Source organism: Marmota flaviventris, chromosome 8, assembly GCF_047511675.1.
Source record: "Marmota flaviventris isolate mMarFla1 chromosome 8, mMarFla1.hap1, whole genome shotgun sequence".
Taxonomy (NCBI): Eukaryota; Metazoa; Chordata; class Mammalia; order Rodentia; family Sciuridae; genus Marmota; species Marmota flaviventris.
The window spans coordinates 114,905,703-114,933,294 of NC_092505.1; the positions used below are offsets into that span (position 1 = coordinate 114,905,703).

General features: G+C 38.1%; 1 protein-coding gene across 1 annotated transcript; it reads right to left on the reverse strand.

Moving 5' to 3' along the window:
- Nucleotides 1-1,659: 1,659 nt before the first annotated feature.
- On the reverse strand, nt 1,660-27,523 carry Cpa3 (carboxypeptidase A3). The gene is made up of 11 exons (XM_027933963.2): nt 27,446-27,523; nt 27,068-27,143; nt 24,205-24,329; nt 15,648-15,750; nt 15,048-15,149; nt 13,936-14,037; nt 12,423-12,533; nt 11,436-11,526; nt 10,176-10,378; nt 8,669-8,753; nt 1,660-2,196 (listed from the first exon to the last, which is right to left on the reverse strand). The coding sequence occupies exons 1-11, from the start codon at nt 27,511-27,513 to the stop codon at nt 2,009-2,011; spliced, it is 1,254 nt and encodes a 417-aa protein (XP_027789764.1). The 5' UTR covers nt 27,514-27,523; the 3' UTR covers nt 1,660-2,008.
- Between the last annotated feature and the right edge of the window lie 69 nt (nt 27,524-27,592).

A 27,592-nucleotide genomic window follows, 5' to 3' on the forward strand; every position in this document is an offset into this window, starting at 1 on the left:
AAAAGAAATGGTTATTTAGAAGATTTTTTTATTAGGATATATTATCAAGAATATTATAAGAGATAGCAGAACTTGTAACTTGAGCACTACGCCCTTTTCCTGATAAAGGGGAAGTGTATGGAAAGACTCAGCACAGATTGCCCAACATTCTCATAAAAATGAAACTTGAGTTTTTAAACTTTAATGCAGATGTCTTCCTTCACATATTTATTTTCATTTTCATATGAAGTCAAAGAGGCAAACATACCCTAGATAGCCATTCAAAAAACTATTTGATTAGGATAAAGAATGGTCTTGTTAGGATTTTTGACTTTTAGCTAGTCAGATAATTTTTTTTTCCTAAGAAAAGAAATATCAAACTGAATAATAGCTCAAATAAGTTGTGTGTAAAACTTTTGTGTCTTTTATAAACAATACTGGATGGACATAGGACATCTTCAACAACTGGGATTCTCTCTCACCTCCTCCATCTAAAATCCTACTGGAATTAGAGATATTTATGTGAATTTAGGGGTAGAGCTGAGTTAAAAACCCTTTCTCAGTTGAGAAAGTGTGAATGAGTCTATAATTCCCACATGGCATATTTAAGGGAATAAATTGACACTCCTATGTTCTGAAACCAGTTTGGAATGCTAAATATTTAAGTATAGGTATTATATTTTTTTGTGAGACAACATACTCTCAGCCAAAATTTTGTCTTTCACTTTCCTGTCACTGTTTCCTCCTCAACCTGTAATGAATTTTTTTTATATTTATTTTTTCTAGACAATTTTGCATGAGAAAAATTTGCATGAGAACGTTTTGCCTACCTCCTCACTATCAGAAATGCCATTATCTTGTAGATTTAATGATGTCCATGCTTCTGGCAGTGCCTAAAGGATTCATGAGGAATGTTCCAGGTTATTTGTTGAGTATATTTCTCAGGACCTTTCAGGATCCTCAGAATCTATTGTCAGAGTGTTTGGAAAAATAAGTTTATGGGAAGTCAAGGTCCTCTCTTCCTGTCCTTCAAATTCTGGTCAGCCTGAGGGGGCCATTTGTGTTCTGAATTTCCAGAATGTAGATACCACCACTGCTGTCCTTTGATAAGGGGTCAATGTTGAGAATATTAAGGGATCAATATTTGGGGGAAAAGTATTTTGGAAGAGCATCTTAAACAACAGGCTAACAGACTGAACACTGGTACCAAGTTACCGTGATTGCTGGTGGTAGACCAGACTACTTATCTCCTAATGCATCTCCTGGTCTCCTCTCTTTCTATCAGGAGGGCAAGGCCATAGCTGTGTCTGTCACTGCTGAGAGATGTTTTGGCATGTGGTTTCCTCTGTTCCTCTGATTACAGCAGGTTAAATTAAACTGTTTTGAGTTTAATATATGTTATAGCGATGAGAACTGGGTTGGTTGTATAAAGCAAGCACTGAGATTCATCTCTATAAACAATGTTTACTTCTATCAGAAAAAAAATATGTGGGCAAATTATGTTTTTGAAAAATGAAGATATTCTTTCTTATTAACAGGCTGAATAAGAAACATTAATCTTGACTATTAATGCTATTGGAGAAATGCAGAGAACAGTCTATCAAAAACAGCATTTTTAAAGCATTAGAATGCATTTCATTTTAATCTTATTAGCACATGAAATGATGAAGCCACGCCGTAACAATCAGATTCTGGGGAAGGTTTTAATTTCTTTTCTGTGTTTCACTGTATATTACTTTTAAAAAATACTCAAAATCATACTCTTTTCTGGTTCACGCTTCCCTTAAAGCAAAGAAAGATGATTAGATAGTTTCAGTTAAAGCTATTTTATTAAGGTGCTACTGGGAGCCAATAAAAGCAAAAAGAAATAATGCAGGATTTGGGTGAATAAAGATGGACTCAGGTGATGTGAATCTGCATCTAGGCATAGCTAAGAGTGATTTTCTGACAAAAGAACATGAGTGTGTGCACACACACACACACACACACACAGAGATTAACTGGTGTTTTCTAAACTGAGAGCAGTTGTTTAGGAAGTATGCCTGAGGATGTACTTGGCAATAAACTTGACAGCCAGCATAGTCTCTTTACAGGTTGACTTTATCCGGGATTCTGGAAGGAGAAAACCAAATCTGCCTTTATCACGGAGCTCAAAGGCAAATGTGTGTTTGATGCCCAGACTGTAAGCCCAGTCTAAAGACGAACCTGATGTCGGGTCTGCAAAACATAAGCAGTAAATATTTAATTAGAGTCAAACGCTAACGCTTTTTTTTTCTTGAAATGGAAATCACTGGTGTAAAATTAGCAATAAAAAATAATTATGTGTACAGTTAACTGCAGTAAAGAATGAGAGTCGTGGTCTGAAAAGTACAGAGTGCATGGTAAAACATAATCGTGAGTTTGTAATTCACTACACAGTTTAGATATGTGCTGCTTTTAGAAAGTCACATTTTGTTTGGGTCAGTACTAAATTGACTTTATTTTCTGGGTACACTTGGCTGCTGTCAGCGGTGTTCTGAACAAATACAAGCAGCTGAGGAAATCCACTGTGCGTCACTGGTGGTTGAAAGCCACCAAGGAAACTTCACACACCAGCTCTGTAAGAGCTTAATCTCTCGATATCCATGTTATTAGGGTGAACTATTTTATAGTCAAAAGGCCAGGAAGGCTTAAATTTGTTTTTTTTTAAGTAGGTATTTTATTCCTTATTTCAAACTTCCCATGTCAGGCTTACAATATAATTCATTTTCCCAAATCAGGTTTAGTTTTAGGAAAGATGTTATTATTTGGTAGAATATTGAAAACATGTACATCTAGATGTTATATATATATATATCTCACACGCATAGAGGTTACATAATAAACATAAGTACATACACATATTGTAAATGCAGTTAGGTATATTTAGCTTTATGTAGTAAAATGTATTTTTTGTATGTAAAATTATGTTCTAGGACATAATTTGGGTTTGGAAGGTAGAATTTCAAAACTGTGAAGAGGAAAGAAAGAGAAAAGGAATACTTGGTGGGCAGAGAGAGTTGGCTCTTAAGTCAGCCAATAAATATTTATTGAGTGTTTAATGTGTCCAATTCATGGTACTTGGCCCTAGAAAGGGTGGGTGGTATAAAGTACTTGATCCAATTCTGTGACTCTTTTATCCCCCCAAATTCTTCATGAAGTTACAGATTAGGGGAGAGATGTCAAGGTCCCAGTCTATATGCAAGTAAACCCCGAAAGGAACAATGGCGTACAGAGATTTGTAAGAAGAAACAGGGTGCTTGGTGAGGAGATGACATTTCATACCATGCTTGTCAATGGCGATGGGTCACCTGGTGCCTTCAGGTGGCAAATGGGGGATGATGCCCTGAAGGGATGGGATGGAGAGCGATTCCTGGTGAGAAAGGGTCAGAAGGAAGAGGAGGGACCTGGAGGGAGAATCTTGGGAAAAACCTGTGCTTTGTGCCTGTTTGTCAGAACATCTATTTTAGAGGTGGTCACCAGAGACAGCGAAGAAAGAGGAAAAAGCGAAGGAGAACCAGGCAAGTGCAAAGTTTTAAGGGAGCTGAGGAATGACAGGAAAAGGATCCAGGAAGTCATTTTGCCGCTGGGAATCATGGAGCAGTGATCTGAGAAATATGTCCAGGATTCTGGAAGGCTGGTATTTTTAGCTAGTTGGGTTTAAATCCATTAGGAAGAAAGCACAAGAAGAGTTCAGTAGGAAAGGAGGTAAGGTCAAGAGGTATTGTGTCTGGTGTAGCAATTCAGAGTGTGCAATGAACTTGGCCAGAGTTTAGCTGTGCCAGCTCTCCATTTGCAGTTGATTGAACTGCTGTGATTTCAAAGGGTGAGAGGATATGGCTATTCCATTTCCAGAGCTTTGCTTTGTGTGAAATTTCTCATTAAGGTTAACAGTGGTGACTGAGAATATATGTAATTTGTGATTTTTCATAATTGTGTGATGTTATAGAGTATAATACATTTCTTTTATGATGCCACTTTGTGCATCTTCTAGACAAATTTACAAAACAAGAACTATATTAAAGCATATAATAAAGGCAATATTGAAAGCTTTTTGCTCATAAGAATATATTAGTCTAGAATGTAATTTGCTGAACATGATAGTCTTTTATTTAGCTCCATGTGTACTCATTAAGTTATAGCATATATTTATAAAATATAATAACTATCACTTCTCTAAATATCAGGCACCCTTCTAAGTGCTTTCTGCATGGTTAAATCATTTTAATTAATTCCTATCCTAACTTATTATGTAAGTACCACTTTGTAGAAGAGGAATTTAGGCACAGAGGGTTTAAGGAACTTTCTGAAAGACGTAGTTGATAGATGCTTGAATCAGGATTCAAACTAGGCTATGTGTCTTCAGAGTTCATGCTGTTAATCACTGTGTTTTACTACTTCCCTTGTGCCAATCTATAGCCAATCAAGTCTTCTATTAGTTATAGAAGATAATTTATTCTTAACACATTAACAATACATTCTTAACATCTCAACTTTTGGAAACAAATCGCTTCCTATTCCTTTCAAAGGACACACTAGGAACAAGGGACTTACTGTAATGCAGTCAAAACAAATAAAAATGAAACTGTACCAAGCAAAGGAATCCATATAGAATGATGCTGGTGACTTAATGTGTGCTGTGTCCATTGCCTACTTGATATGGAATTTTCTAGAAAATTGTAAAATTTTGCAAAGTATTATTGAAATGCATTATATATGATGACCTGCATTGACATAGCAAAATTAAGTGAAAATTCTATTTTAAGTGAAAGCTGAAGTCAGAGATATATGAGTGTAAATTAAAATATTTTTTCTGCCCTTCTGGTGCCCCACAGTGTCATCTCAGTTTGAATGTCTCTTAGGAAGTAGAGATTGGGTGTCCTAGTCTATGAGTTTCAACTTTCTTGTTTTTAAAATGTAGCATGGCATAGAATATGGAAAGGAGCGCTGGCTGAGAAGGAGGAGCACATTTAGCATTTGGTGCGTGGAGAAAGCAGCAAGAAGGGCACTTTGGAATCAGCTTTGTAATTCATGATGTGACTCCCAGGTAGATGTTACCAATGATGCAAGCTAGCTGGTTCCTATTAATTCAAATAATTATTTGTGCTCACTAAGGACTGTATGTAGTTATTTCTAAGATGGTGGAGGATTGGATATGATGTTAATATCAATGCAGACATTTCACAATCTTTTAACATCATTATTTACACATGGGTCCATCTAAATATGGATGTTTTGGGGCTGAATAGTTGGTATAACATTTTCACTCTTGTCTGAAATGCTCATTTTTGTTCTTCTTCTGCCCTGAAGTGATGGAATCTTACTATAATTCAGTTTCTTAGACTCTAAAGGAGGGTTGAGCCTAGATCAGTGTTTCCTGACCCTACTTTCATCTTAGAATTGTTTTGTGTAGCTTAAAAAAAATGCAAATGCCTAGGCTTCACCCCAGATGGGTGGAATCAGATTCTCTGGGTCCCCCAAGCAATTTAAAAGCTCCCTGATGATTCTAATGGGAAGTCAGGCTTGAGGACCATGGACTACATCATTTCTTCAGTTGCCCCCTGGGTTCTAACATTTGCCATTTTAACTTCTGTGATATATTTGCTTCTTAGGTTCAAATATTTCTTTTCTTCTGAGGGCCAGAGATCTCTCCATGCTTTGGGTTTGAAACATGTCTACAAAGTCCTTTTCTTCTGCCCTCATCAAATCAGAGAGGAAAATACTGGCAAGAGGTGGATGTTTCCCAAATCCTGGGACTTGTTAAGTGACAATCAGGACACTGGAATGACTAAACTTCAATCACGAGGTGCTTTCATTTCCTATTCTTACCAAGTCAACTGCTTTGCTACTCTCTGCTTTCTCATGAATGTTTGATTAACATTCAATTAGATGCTTTATTAAAGCAGTTACTCCTAGAAATTTTGGACATCTATTGAGCTGCTTCAGCCTTATAGGAAAGAGGCAATTCTTTCCAAATCTGAATTTCTGAAAAAACTGTTTTAGTATAATATAATAAATTTTAAAAAGACACTTTTACTCAGGTGTATAGGATAGCAATCCCTCTTGACCCCATCCTCCCATTTTGAAAGGGACACAGGATGGCACAGAGCCATTGCTCCCTTGTCTGCCTGCTCCTTCCAGGCAGGAGGGTACTTCATTGAGAGCAGGTACTATGTCTTCACTCTCCCCTGTCCCCCAAAGCTCAAAGATGCCGGGCTTTAGGTAGGCCTCCTGAGAATTCTTGTTCACTGAGAGATTGTGATGGAATGGTGACACCATGCCATGTCCGACTCCAGAGCTCTTTCACGTGCGCATGCATGCACACAGATAATCCTTTGATGCTTTAATTGCCTTTTGCAAACTTGGCTACTATTTGGAAGCCCTTGTTCCTTAGCCCCAGGAACATCTGCATGTCTTCCCTGCTCAGAGGAGTGGCTCTTATCTGATCCCTGGGAGCCTTACCTAGCCCTTCTCTTTCTCAGTTTCTACTTTGTAGGCAGCCACTTAAACTGATGTGCCAGTCTTTCTTGTTCTTTATCTCACTCACTTTCTGTCTACTCATGTAGCTGGGTATATATCACCTGTGTTTTATTTATTTATTTTTGTTGTCGTTCATGTGCATGTGCAATGATACCCAGCATAGGCTTTGAGGTAGCAGGATCTTTTTGGATGAGGGGTTCATGTGTGTCACTTTTGCTTCAGCCCTTTAGCAAAGACTATTTGATAGGTGATTGCTGATGAAGGCTCTCTAGGTACAGGACTTGTCTTTTTTTTTTTTTTGGTCATTTTTCCAATTCTAGCAAAGGAACTTCCAACAATTAAACTCTACAAATGATATGTGATGACTCTCGTAGTTTAAAATTCCACAGCAATTATTGAGAATACAGATCATTAGTTGCCATGTTTATACTCCTAGCTTGGGTAAAGGAAATAGTTGTAAGCTGTAGCCAGGTGACATTATGACAAGGATTCCATATATATGTATTTATTTTTTTTGATCCACAGATTCTCAAAGTACAATATGAATACGAATGTGTTTCGTGGTGGTTGTGATGCTCATGAAATGTTTGAAAGTTTAAAAAAACCATCTTCATGTTAAAGAAGTTGGCTACTATTGGTCTGGGCAATGATGCAGGCTACACCAAGTCCAGTGTTGTGGTCTCAGCCCATGTTCATTGCTTTTGGATAAGTCAGGTACCCCTCCCATTGCGTGAATTATGGGAGTAAATTCTGCAGTGTTCCATACCCTGCTCTGGGCTGTGTGTTAGGAGTGTGAGGGGACATTGAAAGCATTGTCCTTACTTCTGAGTAATAAAGTTTGGTTAAAAACTTTGGGATTTGTAACTAGTCTTTGGAGAAATTTTCTGTAAAGTTTCGAAATAGTAAGAGCTAAATCTTGAACTTGGTTTGGAGGAAAAAGAAATCTTTACTAAAGTCTTCCCAAACTAAGGTCAGTGAGAAGTTTTTATAAAGAAGAAATTATCTCACTTCCCAGGGTCAGAATTAATGGTCTTTGGTGAAAATCAAATGAATTATTGTTGATTTTGTTGCTTGAAAATAAAAATCTCTGTTATTTCAGTTACAAAAACCAAATGGCAGAGTAATATGCACAGTGGTCAAGATGGTTTGGTTTTGCTAAAGCCTGGAATTGTGTCCTGGATTTGCCAATTTCTAGAAATGGTACATAGTACTGCTCACTTCATAGGGATTCATGAAGACTAATTGAGATCATGAAATCCAAAGGCTAAGCACAGGGCTAATCTGTAAGAAAATATCAATAAACTGGTACAGATAGCACTGAGTGTATAGTATGAGGGTTGGAAAATTATGGTCATTCTCCTGCTTTGGTAATGAGGTTTTATGGGAACATAGTCATGCACATTTGTTAACTTATCATCTGTGGCTGCTTCTGAGCTAAATGCTCCAGTTGAGTAATTGCAGCAAAGGCCACACTGCTAGCAAAGCCAAGACTACTAACTAGCCCTTTGCAGAAAAAGTTTGCTAATTCCTTGTGTATGGAATACGTGACAAAAATAATCTAGACCAAGAATTCTAAGTTAACAATTCAAGAACACAAAAAACAATGAAATTATAAAAACAGTGAAGAGTAAGAGGTGGTGCTGAGAATATAAAACAAGAGCAATAGAATTAGATACCATGGTAGACTTTCCTATTCCACCATACAAGTACCAGTTGACCCTGATGAGAAGGGCAGGTTGGAGGGACAAGTAACTGGCTTTCCATGTTAAACATGGCTGAAACTGAATGTGCACCCATTTTCCCACTAGGAATTAGGGGAGAGATTGTGCTTTTATGGAGATAATGCCACGGAAGAAAGAGTCTGGTTAAAATTAAATAGTTAAAAAAGAACAGGAAGGTGGATGGATTAAATTAAGCTGTGAATTTGTATTCACTTAGTCATTTCTGTCAACCTCATAACCTTGTAAAAGTTCAACAAGTTCATATTGTCTGTGTCAGGAAAATCTTTTCCCCCCCAAACAGGCATAATCTAGCTCTTAGATTCACACGTAATTCAGAATCTCCTGTGAAAATTGGAGTTCAAATGAGTAACTCCAGATTCCTAGTCCCAATTTATAAGTTTGATAATTTTCTTTTGTATTTATAAAAAAAAGTTAGGAAAAAGTCACAGTAAGTGATAAGAAAAACTTACAAGCTGTCGATGCTATTGGGCCATAAATGTACTGGGTTTCATATCGAGTTGATAGAACATCAGTGCCAATCCTAGCAACTTTGGCCTGGAGAGAAAGAAAAGTTAGAAAGGAATAATAGAGAACTATGTAAATACCACTAATTTTCTAGGGATTCAAAAATCAGTTTTAAAGGTTGTTTGGCATTTGAAGATCAAAATAAATGATTAAATGACTTATTCTCATTCAGGTATGTTGTCATAACCAGGACTTCTAAATATGAAATCAATTATAGACAGTGACACTGTATCTAATTTTGAGTTTTTGTCTTTCTTCTGTCTCTGCCTTCCCTTTCTTTTATAGAATGCAGTCTTGTTCTCTCACACACACTGCTATGGGACTTTTTCCACTCATCTGACTTAATTTTGCCCAGGGAGGAAGGGTTGTTGACTCATCTTTAAAGTAGTTCTATTAAATTAGGGTTTCACCTCCAGAGTGGCATATCATGATCTTTAATAAACATGTGTTTTGTGTTATAAGAATGATTGTTGGAATGAACTTTAATGGAATATAGTCACTCACATATTTGTACTCTAAATGAAGATTTTTGTAAGTCTACATATAACTAAGAAATAGATCAACGATTAACTAGTTTGTTGTGTTAAGAACTTTTGCTTAAAATAAACAGTCACTGTTGTGCATATACATATATACTTTTTATTCCTAACATAATTTTCTTAAATATAATGCTAGAGTTCTGAATATAGTTGACTGAGGTCAAAAGGAAAATTGAAACCTCTTTTTTATTTCTAAATGAACTGTATGAGGCAGCATTTGAACCACATATTTTACTGAATGTGTTATATTTGCTAACCACAGAGGGAACCAGGGCACTGATCCTTATCAACTTTATTTCTTTCTTCTATAGCAATTCAAGGTATTTATCTACCTATCCAACCATTTACCTTGTCAGTTCCTGTGATTCACTGAAACTCACAGGCAGACATGATCAAATCAGCTTTCATGGAAAGACAAATAACAGGTTCAAGAGATCACACTTTAGGAAAGAGAGTATTCCTAGTGACAAAGCTTCACAACATTCAGGATGTTCTTTCTTTAGATAGAAAGTTAATATAATTTCTAATTTGATTGGTAGGATAGAAATACAACAGATCTCCTTAAATATGGTACCTGGGAAACAGAGCTATTGGGCTATGGCTGTGTGGTTTTATAGAATGGCCCATGGTAAATACTGAACTATATAGTGGTAGAAATCTGCTCTAGAAGCCAAACACTTATTTTTCTTTTCTTTTTTTTCCCCTTAGAATCACATTAAAAGACGTTATTATCTATATACTTTTATCAGATTAGAAATTAAAGATCATCATTTCAAATCCCCAGCAAACTTCATTAGTTTGTGTCCTAGGTGTTGAATTGTGAAGTTCCTTCAGCATAACCCAAGTTAATGAAGAACAGACTGAAAGTCAGTGGTGGTGCCCCCGGATAAACCACAGATTGTTCTCTACCTACCAGGTCCTCGTGGTTGGGTGGCAGCTTTAACGTGTAGCCGTAGGGAAACAGTAGCATCTGGGAGTAGGAATGGAAGGAGATGTAGGCCCTGATTGATTTCAGGTGGCTTCGAATGAAGTCAGCAACAGCTTTTGTCTCTTTCTCCGACTCTGGAGCAGGGCCCCGATAGGTGTCCTGACATGGGTCATCGGTGTTAGGAGAAGCTGCAAGGGACACGGGTGGACAAGATCACCATCCACTCTTCATCAGGACAGCCTGCCTGTCTGATGTGGGCTCCCAAAATGTTTTAAGTTCTTTGGTCTCCCCTGTTTACAGGGCTGCCTCAAGGTCTCCTGTCCCATGGTGCCTGCCTCCTGTGTCATGGCATGCTAACTTTGTCCTATCGTAACAGACTTGGTCCACTGCAATATCAGCCATGTTTACTTCCTCTTCCTTTCCCTGGGCTATGGGAAAACACATCAGGAGTGTCCCAGTTCCTAGAGCCAGAGAGACCCTGGTTCCAGCTCAACTCCAGCTCTATCTCCTAGGGACCTGCTGTAACCTGCCTTCTCTCAGCCTGACTGTCCCCAGCCGTATTTCAGTAGGAAGTTCTCAATCAGTGGTCACTGCTGCGATTATTATATTCATTATGGCAGAACAGAGTTAAAAGCTAAGGTGATGTTTTTAAGCAAATTAGGCAAAGAAGAAACACATAAATTGGAGCAATCTTAACTTCTCCTGAAAGTCCTAGTGATAAGTCCCAGTTGTGCCCCCGCATGCTGTATTGGATGCAGCTGCCTCTGCTTATCACCTCATTTCCATCAAATGTCTATGTGTAATTCACAAGCTGTTACCTTGCATTTTTAAAAAATTTTCCTAGTGTCAGAGTTTAAAAATTTTTTTGTCCCAGATGTTTCTTTCCACTAAGTATTTGAAGAATGACTTGATTGTTGGTTTTAATGACTGGTATTTCTCAACTTTTACCAGAGCAGGAAGGGGAGGGGAAGTGGAGGGATCCTCTGGAGTCTTATACCTCTGGATAGTGCTTGGTTTTGAAGCAAGCTAGCTACTCAGTAAGAGGCGGTTTGGTGAACAGTCTTCTCCCTACTTCCTCCCACAGAAAGACTTTCCTGATCCCTGTACAGCAGTGACAGTGACGATTATGTTGCAGTTAGTAGATAAGAAAATTAGTGCACAGGAATTCCTATTACTGAAAAAAGTACATGGCTCAGTTCAGTTCAGCGACTGAACGCTCAAGTGATTTTCCTTAAGACTACTCACAATGCCAAGACACATTAAAATTCCTGTTGAGGTCAGTGCCCACGCACTTGGAGTTGTGGTTCTTGGAACGATTTTTTTTCCACATGCGGTCCTGTGGGATTGAATCGTGGACGTGTTACCGAGATCACTTCAGACTTTTCAACTTGATCATCTCATATTCTCTCTGTAGGTGTCTACAGCTTTATTTGAAATTATCTAGTTAATGTGAGTCCCTTTATGACTAGAAGAATATTATTTTAAAAAAAATTTCTAATATTTTAAAAAACATGATTTTTAATACTAACATTTCTTAGGCCTTGATGAAATAATTCAGTTAGTTTATAAACTGTTGATTAGTTATCAATATTGGAAAATAATCATTGTTGCTTTGGAATTGCCTATAATCTAAATGATAATTTTATTCCATCTTTTACTATTTGTAGATTTGGATAAAAGACAAGTCAAATTGTGACCATTAGACCATAATTTTCAGAAAAGAACTTAATGTGATTGTATGTTTGAAAGTTCAGTATTAATCACTTTTAGCAATGGCAGGTCAATAAAATATCCTGTTAAAAGATGGATATACAGGTACTTGTATCTCCTTTTTATTATTTATTTAAAAATTATTATTTTATCTCAATTCCATCCCAGAGTGCCTTTAGCTTTGGAATCAATGTGTTCATTAAAATCTTTCCATAGCTTTTATTTTAGATAGAATCTGCTTTTGGCATAGCATGTAATCATGCACTTCCTTTATAATAACTGCTTTATTTCATTTTTTCATGCCATTAGCTTTAGCAACAAAAATTTCAAACTTCAAGGACATCTATGCAACCAGGAAGTCATAGTTGACTTAATCTGAAATTGAAAATATAAACTTTTCTGAATTGGAAATATCAAGCTACCCAAACCTTAAACTTATGGCATAGCCATCAATGAATGTACATGAAAGCCAGTGAACAATATATCATTTATGTGTAGTCATAAGAGAGAACAAAGCACTACCTGTGTCCATGACCAAATATATCCATCCACATTGAACACAGGAAGAACATAAAAATTCATTCGGTCCAAGATTTTGGTCATAATTTTGTTTTTTCCATAACTTTTTGCTGCCTGTAGGAATAGCAGGAAAAAAAAATTAAAATTAGGCTACTGGTGTGAAATTTAGCTACCAGGAGGAAAGTTGTGGTTCTAGTATTAGCTATCTTTCCTTGAGTCATTTGCCCAAGGTCAAATGATTTCAAACATATTTTTTTTCCAGAAACTGCACAGATTACAGAAAATAGCCCAATTTAGACTAGTGAGATTAATTGAAATGAAAATTCTCCAAAGGCTCAGCTATTCAGACTTGAAGCATTCCAAATATAGTATTTAAGGTACATTTTACAGAAGGCCAAATGGGAAATTTGTAGTACAACTTACTTTAGTGGTACAACTTATCCTTTACGTAAATCTAGATCGGGTGTGTAGGCACTGGAGTATGGACATATTGGAGAAGATATATAAAACAGTTACAAATTGGATTAAAGAAAAAAAATTTTTTTCTTTAGGGCTGGGATTGAATCCAGGGCCTTTTGCATGCTTGGCACATGCTGTACCCCTGAGCTACACCCCCCAGTCAAAAAAATATTATTAATAAAAATTCCAAGAATTTAGAGATTGACCAATCAACATTTTTCTCATATCTGACTGAAATTTCTCTAATTATCTGGGTTTTCTGGGCTACAACAGATCTCTCTCAGTATTGTTGGAAAAACTCTCCAAGGTGCCTCTCTTGGGAGTTATGTACAAGGCTTGTTGTGGTCCTATGATGCGTGTTCCCTTGTGGATTGAGCAAGGGGGCATTCTAGGTCCTCAGCAGGGACAGTTACAGGGAGAGGTCAGTTCTATGGCAGATTCCTTCCTAGTAAATATGTTCATGGCCAGACAATCTCTGTCAATGTGTTCTGTGCAGAAGTTTGTTGAAAGAGAAAGTTTAAAGATGGCAAGAGTCAGAATATATCAGCAGTTGAGTAATCGGAATAAAAAAAACATATAAAACTGGATTTATCTTTTAAAAATGAGCTCTTTTTTTCACTTGGAAAGAGAATATAAGTATGAAAATATCAAGTTCATGCATGGCCAGTGAGATAGCTAACTGAAACCAAAGAACTATATTTTGAGCTTACTGGAGAAAAAAATCTGAAGGGTATAATAAGAGAGTGGTTTTAGATTTCCCATACTTATATAGGGGAAATAACTACAGAAAAAACTTTCATATTATAGCCCCAAATAAAGGTGTTTCTTTTAGTTTCCTAAACTTTCAGGTGGGGTTCAAGAAGTTTGAAAGAAGGGGTCAGGTTTATAAAAACTGTGATGATGAATAAAATCTAGAGTGTTTCAACCTGGAAGCACCAAGTGTAGTCTCTTCCAGGTGACTGCAATTGCTGTCCTCTGGAAAGGGTGAGTCGCCACTCAGTAAAATGCAGCGACTAGACCCTCAAAGGGGAACTGTGAGTGTGCCCCAGGCACTCACCTGATAGACAAACCACTGGCAGAATGCTGGGGAGATCCATTCTTGTGCATGAATGCCGCAGTCCATGAAGATAGACTTTCTTCTTTCATCTTTTTTCCCAATCTATTGAAAAATGAACTTGAGATGCTATTTTACCTGAACTCACACACTGATCCCCTGTCATCCAAAACCTCACTCATATCCTCAGGGCAATTCTTTCCCCTGTTGGTGGATGGGAGCTGTGTTTGCACGTAGTTCTCAGGGAAGACCGTGGCACATATCCTTAAATGTCTATGTGTAATTCACAAGCTGTTACCTTGTATTTTAAAAAAATTTTCCTCGTGTCAGAGTTGCTTTTAGTTTTTTATTTACAAAAAACTTAATCTATTATTTTTCTTATTCCATTGCTAACATTCTATGTTTGAGATGTAGATTATAAAGTTACTTCTGTTTCCTTTTATTTTTTCTGTTTTTTATAAACTGGGAGTGTTTCACCAGGAGTGGAGAGATTTTGTGTTGTGTTTGGAATGAGGAGGAAGAACAGGGCCTCATATTTGATGGTCTGTCATTTTAAATGTTTTGGGTGGTTGGAGACACTGAACGGCAGTCAGGGTAAGGATGGCCTTCCTAGTTATGGAGGGGATGCTTCTGGAAGCGGTACCTTTGAGTGTGCAGAAGTCCAGTAGTACCAAGTGACAATTATCAGCCCTGTTACAGAGGGAAATGCCTCACCAACATGAGTTGGAATGCCTCATGTACTGTTCTGGGGTTCTGTCGGTGTCTGATACTTAAATTTCTCTTTAAGACATTCACTGATCAGTTTCATTGAGTTTTAGTGGGTGGAAAGGAGTGGAAATACCAGGAGCATTACACACTCCTGTAAGGAAACTGTGGATTGAGGTGTTGTCTGGGTTTGTCCACTCTGCAGCCTCTGACAATTTATTCAGGTACTTTCCTGCTTCATCAAAAACCACTTGTGAACGTCTATTCTTGATTTGATGTCTAGAGTTTAGATATTCTTCAGAAGGTCAGATTTTGCTGTCTCACAGTTGGCCCAGGTATGTCATGAAGTAACATTTAAATTTAAGTTTTTCAATAACAATAAGAATTGGTGGTTTTTGAATTATTTTTACCTTGAGAATGTACAGCGGATTATCTTCAAAAGTAGATCCGATTTTAATACGAGAGACCATTTCAGGATGTTTATCCACCATTTTTTCAGTCCAGGCTACAATCTTAGGAGCAAAATCAGTATTGAGGAATTAGAGTAAAGGAAAACTATATGAAAATGAATGATAAAGATCACTTTTTTAAAATAAATTTTTAAGTTGTTAATGGACCTTTATTTTACTCTTTTATTTATATGCAGTGCTGAGAATCAAAGCTAGTGCCTCACACATGTGAGGCAAGAACTCTACCACTGAGCCACGATCTCAGACCTAAGTCACCTTTTTAAAAATAATGGGGCTGAGTGCGGTGGCACACGCCTGTAATCCCAGGGGCTCCCAGCGGCTTGGGTCGCTGAGACTTGAGGATTGCGAGTTCAAAGCCAGTCTCAGCAAAAGTGAGGCGCTAAGCAACCCAATGAGACCCTGTCTCTAAATAAAAACAAAACAAAACAAAACAAATCAGGCTGGGGATGTGGCTCAGTGGTCAAGTTCCCCTGAGTTCAATTCCCGGGAACCCCCCCGCCAACCACCACCAAAAAAAATAATAGGCATTTTGCACTGTACCTTGTCCCAGTTATTGTATTTGGCATAACTGTGCCTGCCTGGGATAGCTTCTTTAACATCAAACTGTTTCTCGATTTCTTCTTGTAGATTATCAATCAGGATTCTGGTAGATAGGGGGTGATAAAATACACATTTTATCATGAGAAAGATAAACATAGTTATCTTTTATTTGCAGAAAATCTCTCTTCCTTCTCTATCTTTAATCAAGCTTGCCCATTTTCTTTTCTAGCCACCTCCTCTTGGACATGTGTCTAACTTCTGATCTCCCTCTTTATCTAGAGCTGTCTATCCAATGATAATCTCTAGTCACAGGTGGCTATGGAGCACTTAAAATGGGGCACATGTCAAGTATATATTGGATTTTGAAGAATTAGTATAAAAACTATGGAAAATATCTCATAAGTGTTATATTGATAAAATATTGACATAGTAATATTTTGGGTGTATTTGGTTAAATAGATATATTGCTAAAATTAATTATATGTATTGCTTTTTACTTTTTAAATGGCTACTAAAATATTTAGAATTACACAATGTGGCTCATATTATCCTGTTACTATATTCCCTGTCTGTCTCTAAAGCACCCACACATTTACATACACACAGCACAGGTAGCAATAATGTTTTATGTACACATCTCTGGACCACCCCTTATTAATTCACACTGGGAGAGCTGGGGAAACTTGAAGGTCAATTACAATGATGATGTTAGTAACCAGGTTCTTAGCACTTGCCAGGTGCCAAGTATTGATCTAAACTCCTTATGTACACTTCTTCACATGAGATCATGATCTTCATCTCACTGATGAGGAAACTGAGGCACAAAGTGTTTAAGCAACTTTCCTGTACTGGTGAAGCTTTTAAATGGCTACGCCGGTTTGGAGGGGCTGAAAAAAGACGCAGGCAAAATCCCTAGGAGGCTAATATTGGAGGTCAGAGGCTTACACCTCCACCTTCTGGTTTTCATCTCTTGCTGAGTCTTATAGCCTCCTCTCATGGAGGCCCTCCCCTCTAAGGGTTGCCTGATGTTCAGCTGTGCTTGAATCTGCAGGTCTGACCTCTCCCATCAACTCCAGACAAACACCGACTCTCTACCTTACATTTCCTCTGGGACTCAGACATGCATCTGTTTAATAGGAGTCAGTTGCTGCTTTATATACATGATTTTATTTAATCTTGTCAATATTATCACATCTTATAGATAGGGAAATTATTGCTTAGAAAGTTACATACTCGCAATTTGGATGTGTTGGAGTTAGTTGGGAATTTGGACCCGAAATACTCGACTTCAAGATTTATATTTCAAAAATATCACCTTCATCATATACAATGCATATTTTTATGTGTTTTGTCCATTTTGGGATATTCTATTTAGATCCACGATTCTGTTTTCCAGCTCTTATGTAATAACGAGCCATATGTAAATATAGTATGATTTAATATTGGATAAAGGGTTTCCTTGTTCTTCTTTTCAATAGTTTTGCCTTTAATAAATGTTTTGTTAGAATCATTTTGGAAAATACTAGAATCATCAGAAAAATAAACTTTTGATAGAATTTATTATCAAATTGTGAATAAATTTGGAAGAATTTTATTATTAATATCAGACCCTAATATATATTTTTTTGTTTCTTGAGTAAAATATTGTATATTTTGATTGCTTATTCATATATTTTTAAATTAGTCTTATGAGTGTATTATTCCTGAATGCATTTTTGAGTTGGTTATTATTCATACTTAAAAACATAAATTGCTTTGCTAATACCTGTTAGCTACTTTATTGGCTTAAAAATGTCTTTTTACTTTAAAAAAATTTTAGTTGTATCTTCAGGGTTTTCTGTGCAGTTATTTTTTCTGAAAATAATTAAAATTTCTATTTTTTCCAATTACTATTCCTTCTTCCCCCTTGCTTTATTGCATTGGCTAAACCCTTTAAACAATGAAAAGAATGGTAATGAGAAAGGGCATGCCTTTTTCACTGTTTCAGCAGGAAAACTTTTTTTTACCGTGTAGTATGCTATTGAATGCCACTCGAGATTAATATGGCAAAATTTATTTATATGATCTATTATTGTCCACTGAGGTAAGGTTGTATTGATGACTATGACCATATTCCTTGAGATTTTGAATATTATGTTGCAATCACAGGAAGTTTACAAACACCCTCCCAAGAGCCTTGGTCCTCTTCTTTTACACATAGTTCTAAGAAGCTTTATTGAGCCTACAGTGAATTACTGGATCTGGGAAAATGGTTTGCTGAGAGGAAGCACGCTGATATCAGTAGGTGATAGACCACAGAAGAAAAGGAGAGTAAAACCACCTATAACAGAAGTATTTAGTGAACACAAGAGTAAGTGGTCCCTTGATTCTGTCCAAATGACCCCACACACTTTGGCAGTTTCTGTATCTCTTAAGGATGTCACTTTCTTACAACAGCATGAAAATTCACATTTACAATTATAATTCTTTACCAGACAAGGTAAACTATATTCAAAATATCTATCTTATAGTATAGAGAACTATGTATTATGATGGAAATATTTTAAAGAAAATTTTTTAAAAAAGGATTTCTTCTTTTTTTTTTTTTTTTTTGGTACTAGGGATTGAACTCAGGGTCACTTAACCACTGAGCCACATCCCCAGCCCTTTTTCAGTATTTTATTTAGAGATAAGGTCTTGCTGAGTTGCTAAGTGACTTGCTAAGTTGCTCAGGCTGGCTTTGAATTCACCATCCTTCTGTCTCAGACTTCCAAGCTACTGGGATTACAGATGTGTACCACTGCATCCGGGTTAAAAAAGGATTTTTGAGGTTGTATGTGTCCAAACAATTTCCTTATTTGGATTCTCTCACTTCTCTCTGATTCCATATAAATACAGCTATTGCCCTGCTTTTGGTAATGAAATGCATGTGTCTGTTCTTTTGTTAGCAGCGAGTCCTGGATGCAGGAAGCTACTTTTTTTTTTTTTGTTTGTTTTTTTTAGCATTTGCTCCTGTAGTTTAGTCATCTAGTCATTTATCTAATTGAGGAAGCTGAGAACTACGGTCAGCGTTCTTGAGTTCCAGCCACAGTTCTGCTACTTGATGCTTAATGGGATCTTTAAGAATTTCTCTGACCTTCAGTTTTCTCACTTTTACTTGAGTACACAAAAGACCACCCAGGACTGTGATGAGGACAGAATGAAGAGAAATCTGAGAAGTGCTTGGCCTGCCCCAGGTTTCTAGGGAGTCTCAGAATAGTGGGGCCGAGTCAAAAAATTGACAACCACTTTCCAGAATGAGAACATCTTTAACCCAGAGTTAGTTGATGGTATGTGGTTGTCTGACTCTGATTTCTTCAGTTTCTTGTAATAGCCTGTGACACTGCAGAGCTGCTCTCTGCCTAGTTTCTTCCTGCAGATTGACTGATGGATCTGGGTTCTGATGCGGAACACAAATGTGGTCTACCCCTAATTAGAGTTTATTTAGCACATGGGACCAAGTACTGCTCATGAATATTGATTCCCATTAACAGCACTGACAAGCACATTATTATGCACATTATCTCTAACTCTCTGTGTGCTTTGCTTTTGACTTATGAATCTGGGATTTCTGAGGCAGTACATGTGTTGACCACAATCCTGAACCCAGGTGGGGCATGTTGCACTAAAGCTCACCTGAAGCTGGAGGAAGTTTGACATTCTATTTCAGGTGGTCACTACAGATATAATTAGTTGCTTTAAGCTATGAAGAGAGTATATAGCTTGTGCTCCACTTGCATAATTGAAGTGGAGGAATCAGGTGAGAGAGAAATGTTGTGATCCCAGAGGCTGATTCATAACACAAGGCAGTATTAATTAGTCACAAGAAAGCTTGTATCTAAGAATATTTTTAGACTTACACATATCAATTTAGCTCTTGTGAGAACAGCAGCAAAACAGAAAATCATGTGAGCTAACATACGACCTTCCCACAAATGCAGCTGCATGAGGACTTCGGAATGGTGCCAGATTGTAGCTGATAGGGACTGGAAATTAAGCCTAAGGCTGGAAATGAGGAACTAGGGCCAGATGTTATTTTCATGAGCCCTTCCACTATCCGGCAGCCAGGCTTAAGCAGATGAAACCAAATTCCTTTCTCCCAGATATTATTTTAGTATCTCAACATTGGCCTATTTTGTTTAAAAAAATTCTTAAATGTAGGTGACAGGATTAATACGTATCACTGAGGATTTAATAATCCTAGTGACTGATGTTTACTGAGTCTTTTTTATGTACTGGGAACTCTGCTCAGCTCTGCATTTACATTTTTTCACCACAACGGTGTCAACAATGGTCATTGAATTTCATTGTCACTCCCATCTTTCTGGAGGTCAAGTCTGTTTCCAGAATTGTCACAGCTATGGAAATACAGGAGTCTGGCTTTGAACCTGACTTCTGATGTCACTGCCCTAGCTGGAACCTCTGTGCAGCAGATCTGGGTTCTCCTCCGTCTTCAGAGGCCTGTGCAGGGTGTGCCCAGTCAACCAGCCCTGTGGAGGTCTGTCCTCCAAGGTCAGGGGGCAGGTAAGAGGTTTGGAGAAGAAGCAAGATGAATCCTTTGACCAGTTTAAAGCTGCTTTTAGAGAGTATCAAAGCAGGTCTGGAGGACTGTGGGGCGGGGTGGGCAACTGCCATGGGCCCTGGGGTGTGTGTATGTGTGTGTGTGTGTGTGTGCACGTGCACAGTGGAGAACGTGCTTCATGAGGCAGAGCCAATGTTAGGGTGTCTTGTACAGCTGGTCTGGAGTCCCCTGATGCCCACAAGACAGGAGCTGTTCAAAAAGTATGGGTTTAGGTTTCCTCAAAATCTGATTTGGTAGCTCCCTCATTGGGTTACCAGGCATCAAACTCCACACTTACAGATACGGATTTCCCAAACATCTGAGGCATACCATGTGTTGGATAATAAATTTTAAGGCACTGATTTATTCACCAGGAGGGAAGCCAACATCTGGTGTGAGCCTCTAGTTATCCCCTGTCTCCCTGTGTGTTTGTTGTGGGTGGTGTGTATGTGGTGCATGTGTGTGTTACACACACTCATATAAGCCCCTGCATAAGTGATCTTATCTCTACCTGCATTATAGAGGGATTTTATGGTCCCTGTCAATCTTTGTGAAAGCCCTCTGAAATAGGTTTCATGAGCTCCATTTTATGAACGAGGTAAATGAGGTGGGGAGAAGTAGATAAATTGCAGTGTTAAATACCTCTGGTTTGAATGGCACAGACAGCCTTGCTTCAAAATCCGTTTTCTACCTATTACATTTTGAGGGTTTCACTTCCACCAATACCTTTTCAGCGTTTGGAGGAGGCCTTACATACATGTTCTGCTCTTGGGCAAATATTATGTAAAAGTGGAACAGAAAAAAAATGAATGGAAAGACACAGTAGATAAATCATTAGGATGATTCACTTATTTGATAGGACCATGTATATACTTATATGAACTTGGGTCTGGCTGAGCATTATTAGGTAATTAGCACTGTTTCAGTTTGGGCTATATGTCATTTACATTTCCCATATAATCTCCTGTGATCTTACCATCTGAGTTTTATTTTTATATTAATAGTGTTTTTTCTAAATTATCTTTCATTAACAACTTTTCTAATTTTGACTTTTGACCACAGAAAAGACCATATATTAAAGATCAACTACCTACATGTAAAAAATTAGTAGAAACACTAGGATTTTTAACTGCTTCATCTAAACATGGTGCCTGCCCCGAGGCGCAGTCCAATGGATGTGCTTTCTGTCCAACATTTGTTCGCCAGTCTGTTTGGGTCTGTGTGTATATGCATATTATTTAGCTTTTGGACTTGGCCTTTTATGACTTTGTAAAAGTGTAAATAAAAAGGAAGTAAGCATGCTACTTTAAAATCAGATCTGGCTTAGTAATTTAATTTTCTGAAAATTAAAAAAATATTACACACAGATGCTTTAAACTAAATAGTGGTTTATATGCACTGTCTAATGAAGGGTGTCTAAGTAAATCATTGTGTCAAACCAGCCTCTTAATATGGTTTTATTCAGCCCAGTGCCTGAGTCCAACCAGATGTTTCTGTTCTTAGAACCCTCTTCTGTTACTGACTGACACCAAGTAACACATATAATTAATATGCAAATAAAATTATCTATATAATTAGTACTTTGAGACAAGATTTTAAATAGTTCTTGTCTGCACAGATCACTTTACATATTTATATTTTTGAGGAAGATAACTATCTAATTATGTGGCTTTCCCACAACTGTGGCTAATTTGGGCCAATTTCTAGAAATCATGTCTTAATTAGATAAAACTAATTTTTATAGGTAGATTAACCCCTTGCTTCTCGATGTAGACAGCAAAAAAAAAAAAAAAAAAAAAAAATCTTGGCATAAAACAAAGAGGAAAACACACTCTTTTCGAGGATGCAGATTAGATTCCAAAGGGTCTGAGGGTTAGGCCAGGAGAGGTAGAGAGGATGGGCGGGGCGGGGCGGGGGGTGGGGTGGGGGGGTGGTTTGATAAGCTGGAGAGCAATGTCCACCCACCTAGCTGTCTTTCTATATTTACTTCAGCATTCACACCTAAGTGGAGCAACTGGCTTTTTGTCTCTTTTATAAGAATGCTGTGGGAGGAGTGTAGCTCAGTGGTGGAGCAATTGCCTAGCACATGTGAGGCACTACTGAGTTCAAACCTCAGCACCACATAAAAATAAAATAAAACAAAGGTTGTGTCCACAACTAAGAAAATAACCAAAAAAAAAAAAAATGCTAAGAAGAACAGAAGATCTTTTTTTTTTTTATCTGATGATAAAGTATCTTTTTAAAAGAAGTATCTTTCTAAAATTTGTTCACATTCCTTAGATGTGACAGTAGAATGCATTTTGACACATCATACAAAATGGAATATAACTTATCCTCCTTCTGGTGGTACATGATATAGGAATTTCTCAGTTTTTACCCTGCTGTTTGAGCCAACTTATACAAAATTTGACTAGAGCACTACTGTATTTGAGCTGGGCGGGGTACTGTGTAAAGATGGATTGACCTTGGGAATCCACATCAGGTGTTAAGGAGGTAAAGTGAGGAGGGTAGTGACCGAGGCACACAGCGAGAGGCCTACCATGAAGTGAATGGAGAAACGGCAGCCCAGGGTTAACCACGGTGGAATCAAGACTTCCTCTCAACCTCGCTAAGCAGGTAGTCTAGAATGCACTAGGAATTTCTGGAATCTTGGAGGTCTAGCTCTAAAGTGTCTATTTCCAATTTTAATGGTGTCACTTAAAAAACATAGAAAGCACACTTTGATATGTTAATTAAAATGATTAAATGCTGGTTTCAATTCATTAGCTTCTACATTTCTATCACACTCCTCTTGAAGGAATAGTGAAAACAAAAACAGTGATCAATAACCATCACGGATAATCGCCTGCTATCTTAAAACTGTGAAAAAGAACGCTTTTTGTCTTTTCTTAAGTATGTCTTCCCTTAGTTTTAATAGCATCTATATTTATTTGTGATATTGTGCATTGTCATAAATATAACCAAATCATGATAGGCAGCTGTAGATCCCTCTCAGCCATGTGACCTCACTGTCATCAATAGGGTTTCTTTATCTCAGCCAGAAGAAGAAGGTCTTTTGAACTAAAGCACTGAATTAGGTGAAGGCATGAAATAGCAAGTTGGAAAAGAAAGAGCTGGTGCTTAGCAGTTTTGGGCAGTGAATCTCAGTAAGGGAGGATCCTGGGCTGATAAGGCCGGAGGAAGTTAAAATGGGACCTTTCAGTAAGTCAAACTGCTGAATGTTTGAAAGCCTAAAAACACACTTTGTTAAATTATGCATTGATTTGTGACGTTCACTGCCTGGTTCCTTTCTTGTTCATGGCCCCAGGGTCCAGACTGTGCATGGCCCATGGTTATTGCTCGATAAATTCTAATTTCCTCTTATTTCTCTGTGGGGCAGAATGACTCATTTCTGCATCTTTGGCTATTTGAGAGCCTCGTGTCTTTGATATAAGCTTTATTCTCCTGCTTTGCTTTGGTTTTCTTTGAGGAATAATTTCTCTTATAAAGAGTAATTTATTTATTATATTATTTTACATGACCATATTTCTGATTTGAATTTCTAGATGAACACTTTTTTTTTCTTAGTTTCCTTATATGTATCAGGAGAATTTGAATCCAAGCACATGGTTGATGTGCAGTTTGTGAACCCTGGGCTGAGGACACATTGTGGTATAATGGCCTAGGCTAAATGGCCTAGGCCTGATTTCCTGGGCCCTGTGCTAATATGGTGCTGGTTTTAGAAATGGCAGATGTAGGTAATTGTCATTCTTGCAGATGACAGCAAATTCAAGTTGGAAGGTGAGCTGCCAAAGATTGTATCATCTCCACAAGCAGCTTCCGTAGTCTGTTTGGAAGTAACCGTGAACTTTTATTTTATGAGCTTGTTTTTTGGGGAGGTCCAATTTACAACTAGTTCCACTGTAATACTTCCTTAAAATTTCAACTCTTTTGAAGCTTTGAGTATCTAACACATTTGAATATTTGCAAAGGACTTACTCATAGTGCATTCTGTTTTGATCCAAGGCAGACTGGATGGATTGGAATTCTTTCCCACTAACTCGGAAATCCACTGTCATGTTAGCAGCTACATGGTCGATGGCATCTGGATACCAGAAGTCAAGCTGCAGAGATGAGTGTGCTGTTAGTCACATTGCTTATTTTCCCACCCAGCATGTATTCATTAAGAGATGACCATAAAAGAAATTTGGGGTTCAGAGTGACTAAGGTATGGATTCTTCTTTTAATAAGCTAATGAGATTTTTGCAAACATGTTTAAGAACTGTTGAATGTTAAGGGGTGGGAAAGAAATTGTATGTACACATTTCTGTTTCAGGATATTGTATCTACCCATGCAAAAAGAATAGGAAGCTCTTTTGGTTAATCTCTTTGCTTCTATCATTTTGGAGTTGAATAGGATAGTTGCATAATTGATTTGGCCATAGCATATGGCTGTAATTGGATACTTACATGAAAAACTCTCTATTTTTCTTCCCCTAGTTAGGTATCAAAGCCAGATGTGCCTATAAACCCTGAAATTTCTGGAAGCTTAACATCCAACAAGGAGACAGAATCTCCCAGTTCTGTCATTCTTTAGCTATACTTTCTTGGGAATGTTACAGAAATCCTACATTTCAGTCCTCTCCCCTGAAAAATGGGGCCAACAGAGCTCCCTGGGGCGTGTTGTGAGTATCGTGAAATGATACAAAGTCTGGGACATACAGGAATTTATAAGTGCTGATTTCCTTTTTTCTATCTTTTCGTATGTGGGAATATTGGATTTGGTGAATGGACCCAAAAGGATAGGTTAAAATAACTCTGAGAAAATTTCAATTCTTGTGGCTCTTCAAAAATCATACTCCATGATGAATCCAAAGAAAATACAAGTTCCTAGCCTGGGAGATGAGAAGAAAATGCTCCATCTCCATCTGTCTCACCAAGATGGTGGCATGACTAAAGCTGTGTGGCTGTCTCTCAATTGAATTCCACTATAGCTCTAGGTCAGTCCATTACGGGACCATACGAGGCTGTTGTGAACCAATCAACATGTCTGCTTATTTTGATCAAAAGGTGACAGCATGAGTTAGACATATGAGAGATGTAGTTGATTTAAAGGCAAGTTAGGAGGGCCATCAAATCTCTTCTGGCAAAGCAATATGGAGTAAGAGACTAGAGCTCAGTGAACTTTATAATTATTTTTAAACCTCAGGCACAGAGCTGGATGCCATTATTGAAGAAGCAAGAGGTTCAGTGGGAGACAGATCCATTTTGCATGTTTCCAACATATTAACCATTGCCAGAGGAGGAGCCAGGTATCCCAGGAGCAGAAGGAACAATCTGACTGGGTCATGAGAATTGATGTACGGAGAGGACTTCTTGTAGGAGGTTTCAGCTGAGCCGTCCCCTCAAAGAATCAATAAGACTCAGCCAGGAAAAGAGGAAACACATTGCTCTTGAGAAAAAGTATACCAGCTGGGTAAAGTTTTGATATCTATATTTCTTGAAGGACTAGAAAGAGGGTGGACAAGCAAGAGACTAAAGAGGGCAGCAGTTTGATAGATCATAAAGAACTTTGAGGGACCTGGATTGTGTCTCAGTGGTAGAGCGCTTGCCTAACATGCATGGGGCACTGGGTTTGGTCCCCGGCACCACATAAAAATAAAAACAAATAAAATAAAGGTATTGTGTCCACCTACAACTTTGAATACCACACAAATATCAAGAGAAAAAATAGAGAAAAATGCTTCTGTGGTGATTATCATGGCCAGGCCTGCTTCTCAGGGCTATCTAAAACTTACTTAGTCTTGATAAAAACCTTACAGAACAGATAGGATGATTAGCCTTCTCAGGTAAGGAAATTGAGCTGCAAGCTGAGTAGCTGCCTAAGGCCACAGAACTAGCACAGAGCTAGAATTTGAACCAAAGAATCTGGCTCTGAAGAGCATGTTTTTCCCATACAAGGCAGCCTCTCAATGAAGAGTTTCAAATGAAGAAACGCCATTGTTAGGGTGCAATGCAAACTTGGCTTTGTAGGAGTCAAGACCAGAACCCTGAATGCTAGCTAAGGGACAATTAAAACTGTCCCACTAAGAGGTAGGATGGACATGGACGGGGTAGTGGAATGGAGAGGAAAGCATGTATGGGGGGAACATTTGGCCACTAGAATAGGTGGAATTTTTGATTGATTTGATGTGGAGATGACAGTTTTTGTGATTAGAGTCAACCCCAGATTTAGTTCTGGGTTTAAATCTGAGGTTTTCTTGACTATTTTATTTACCATCCTTGAAATTTAGTTATTCTGTTTTAAATGGGTCAAATTAGGGCCCTGGCATTGCAAATCTGCTGAAGAATTTGAGATGACGGATGGAAGATGGCTGGCCCAGGGTGCCTTGGATACAGAGCAGCAAGGAACTGCTAGAATGGTGATGTTCAACTGTTCGATTTTGAAGGCCTGATCTGATTTTCAGTCTCTTTTTAAAGTGCACCTGCTCTTGGAAAGGGTCACATCTTGATTTCAGCCAGTACTCTAACATTATCAATTTATAGTTTAATGGAAATTTTGCCACCAAAGGAGATCAGACTGGGAGTAGGGAGAGTAGGGAGCACCAGGCACCGGCAGGGAGGGAAAGAAGCCCTGAACTGCTCCTTATTTTACAATTTTACCTGGGAAAAGGTGTTGTTTGCAAAGCTTTTTGGGGACAAGTCAAGTGGTATTCCATGAAAACAAAAACATCCCTGAATTATCCAGATAGCACCTGCCATTATGTTGGAATCTTTGGTAGCACCGAGGGCATTAAAAATGAAATAGAAAAGAAGGATTTTAAAAAACAGAAGGAAAAGGTGCAATGTCTCTCTTTCTTACCTCATTGTCTTTGGCCAAATTCTTCATGATGCTCACTTGGTTTTCATCCTGGGGCTTCACACGGACCACCTTCTCCCTTCAAGAAAGCAAAAGATGAAAATGTGAGCCCTGGAGCAACATTCCCTTGGACTCTCTTAGTAACTGCCAAAGGCCACAGCACTAGTGCAGAGCTGGGTTTGGAACATTCAGCGCTGAAGAGCAAGTCTTCCTATATGAGGCTGCTTCTCAGTGAAGAGTTTCAAATGAAGAATCGCCACTGTTAGGTTTGAGAGAGAGCAATCAGGTGGCAATGCAGATGTGGCTTTGTGGGAGGCAAGACCAGAACCCTGAATGCTAGCTAAGGAACTATAGACTGGAATGCAGCGTGGTGGGCTTTACCTGTCGAAGTGGACGGGAGCAATCGCAATGGTGGTGGCCAGCAGAGCCACAAGCAGGAGGAGCCTCATGGTTGCTGTTTGCTTGACTTGAGACCCTCTGCCACTCTTATGCCCCAGCCTTTATCTTGAGCAGCAGCTGACTTCCTCT

What these genes read in the sequence shown, in the direction of transcription:
- Cpa3 (XM_027933963.2), bottom strand. Translation starts at nt 27,513, where the DNA reads ATGAGGCTCCTCCTGCTTGTGGCTCTGCTGGCCACCACCATTGCGATT. An exon ending in AATACAATAACTGGGACAAG is followed by an intron (nt 15,150 to 15,647) that starts GTACAGTGCAAA and finishes TTTGCTCCTAAG; the next exon opens with ATTGTAGCCTGGACTGAAAA. An exon ending in ATATTTGGTCATGGACACAG is followed by an intron (nt 11,527 to 12,422) that starts GTAGTGCTTTGT and finishes TCAATCCCACAG; the next exon opens with GACCGCATGTGGAAAAAAAA.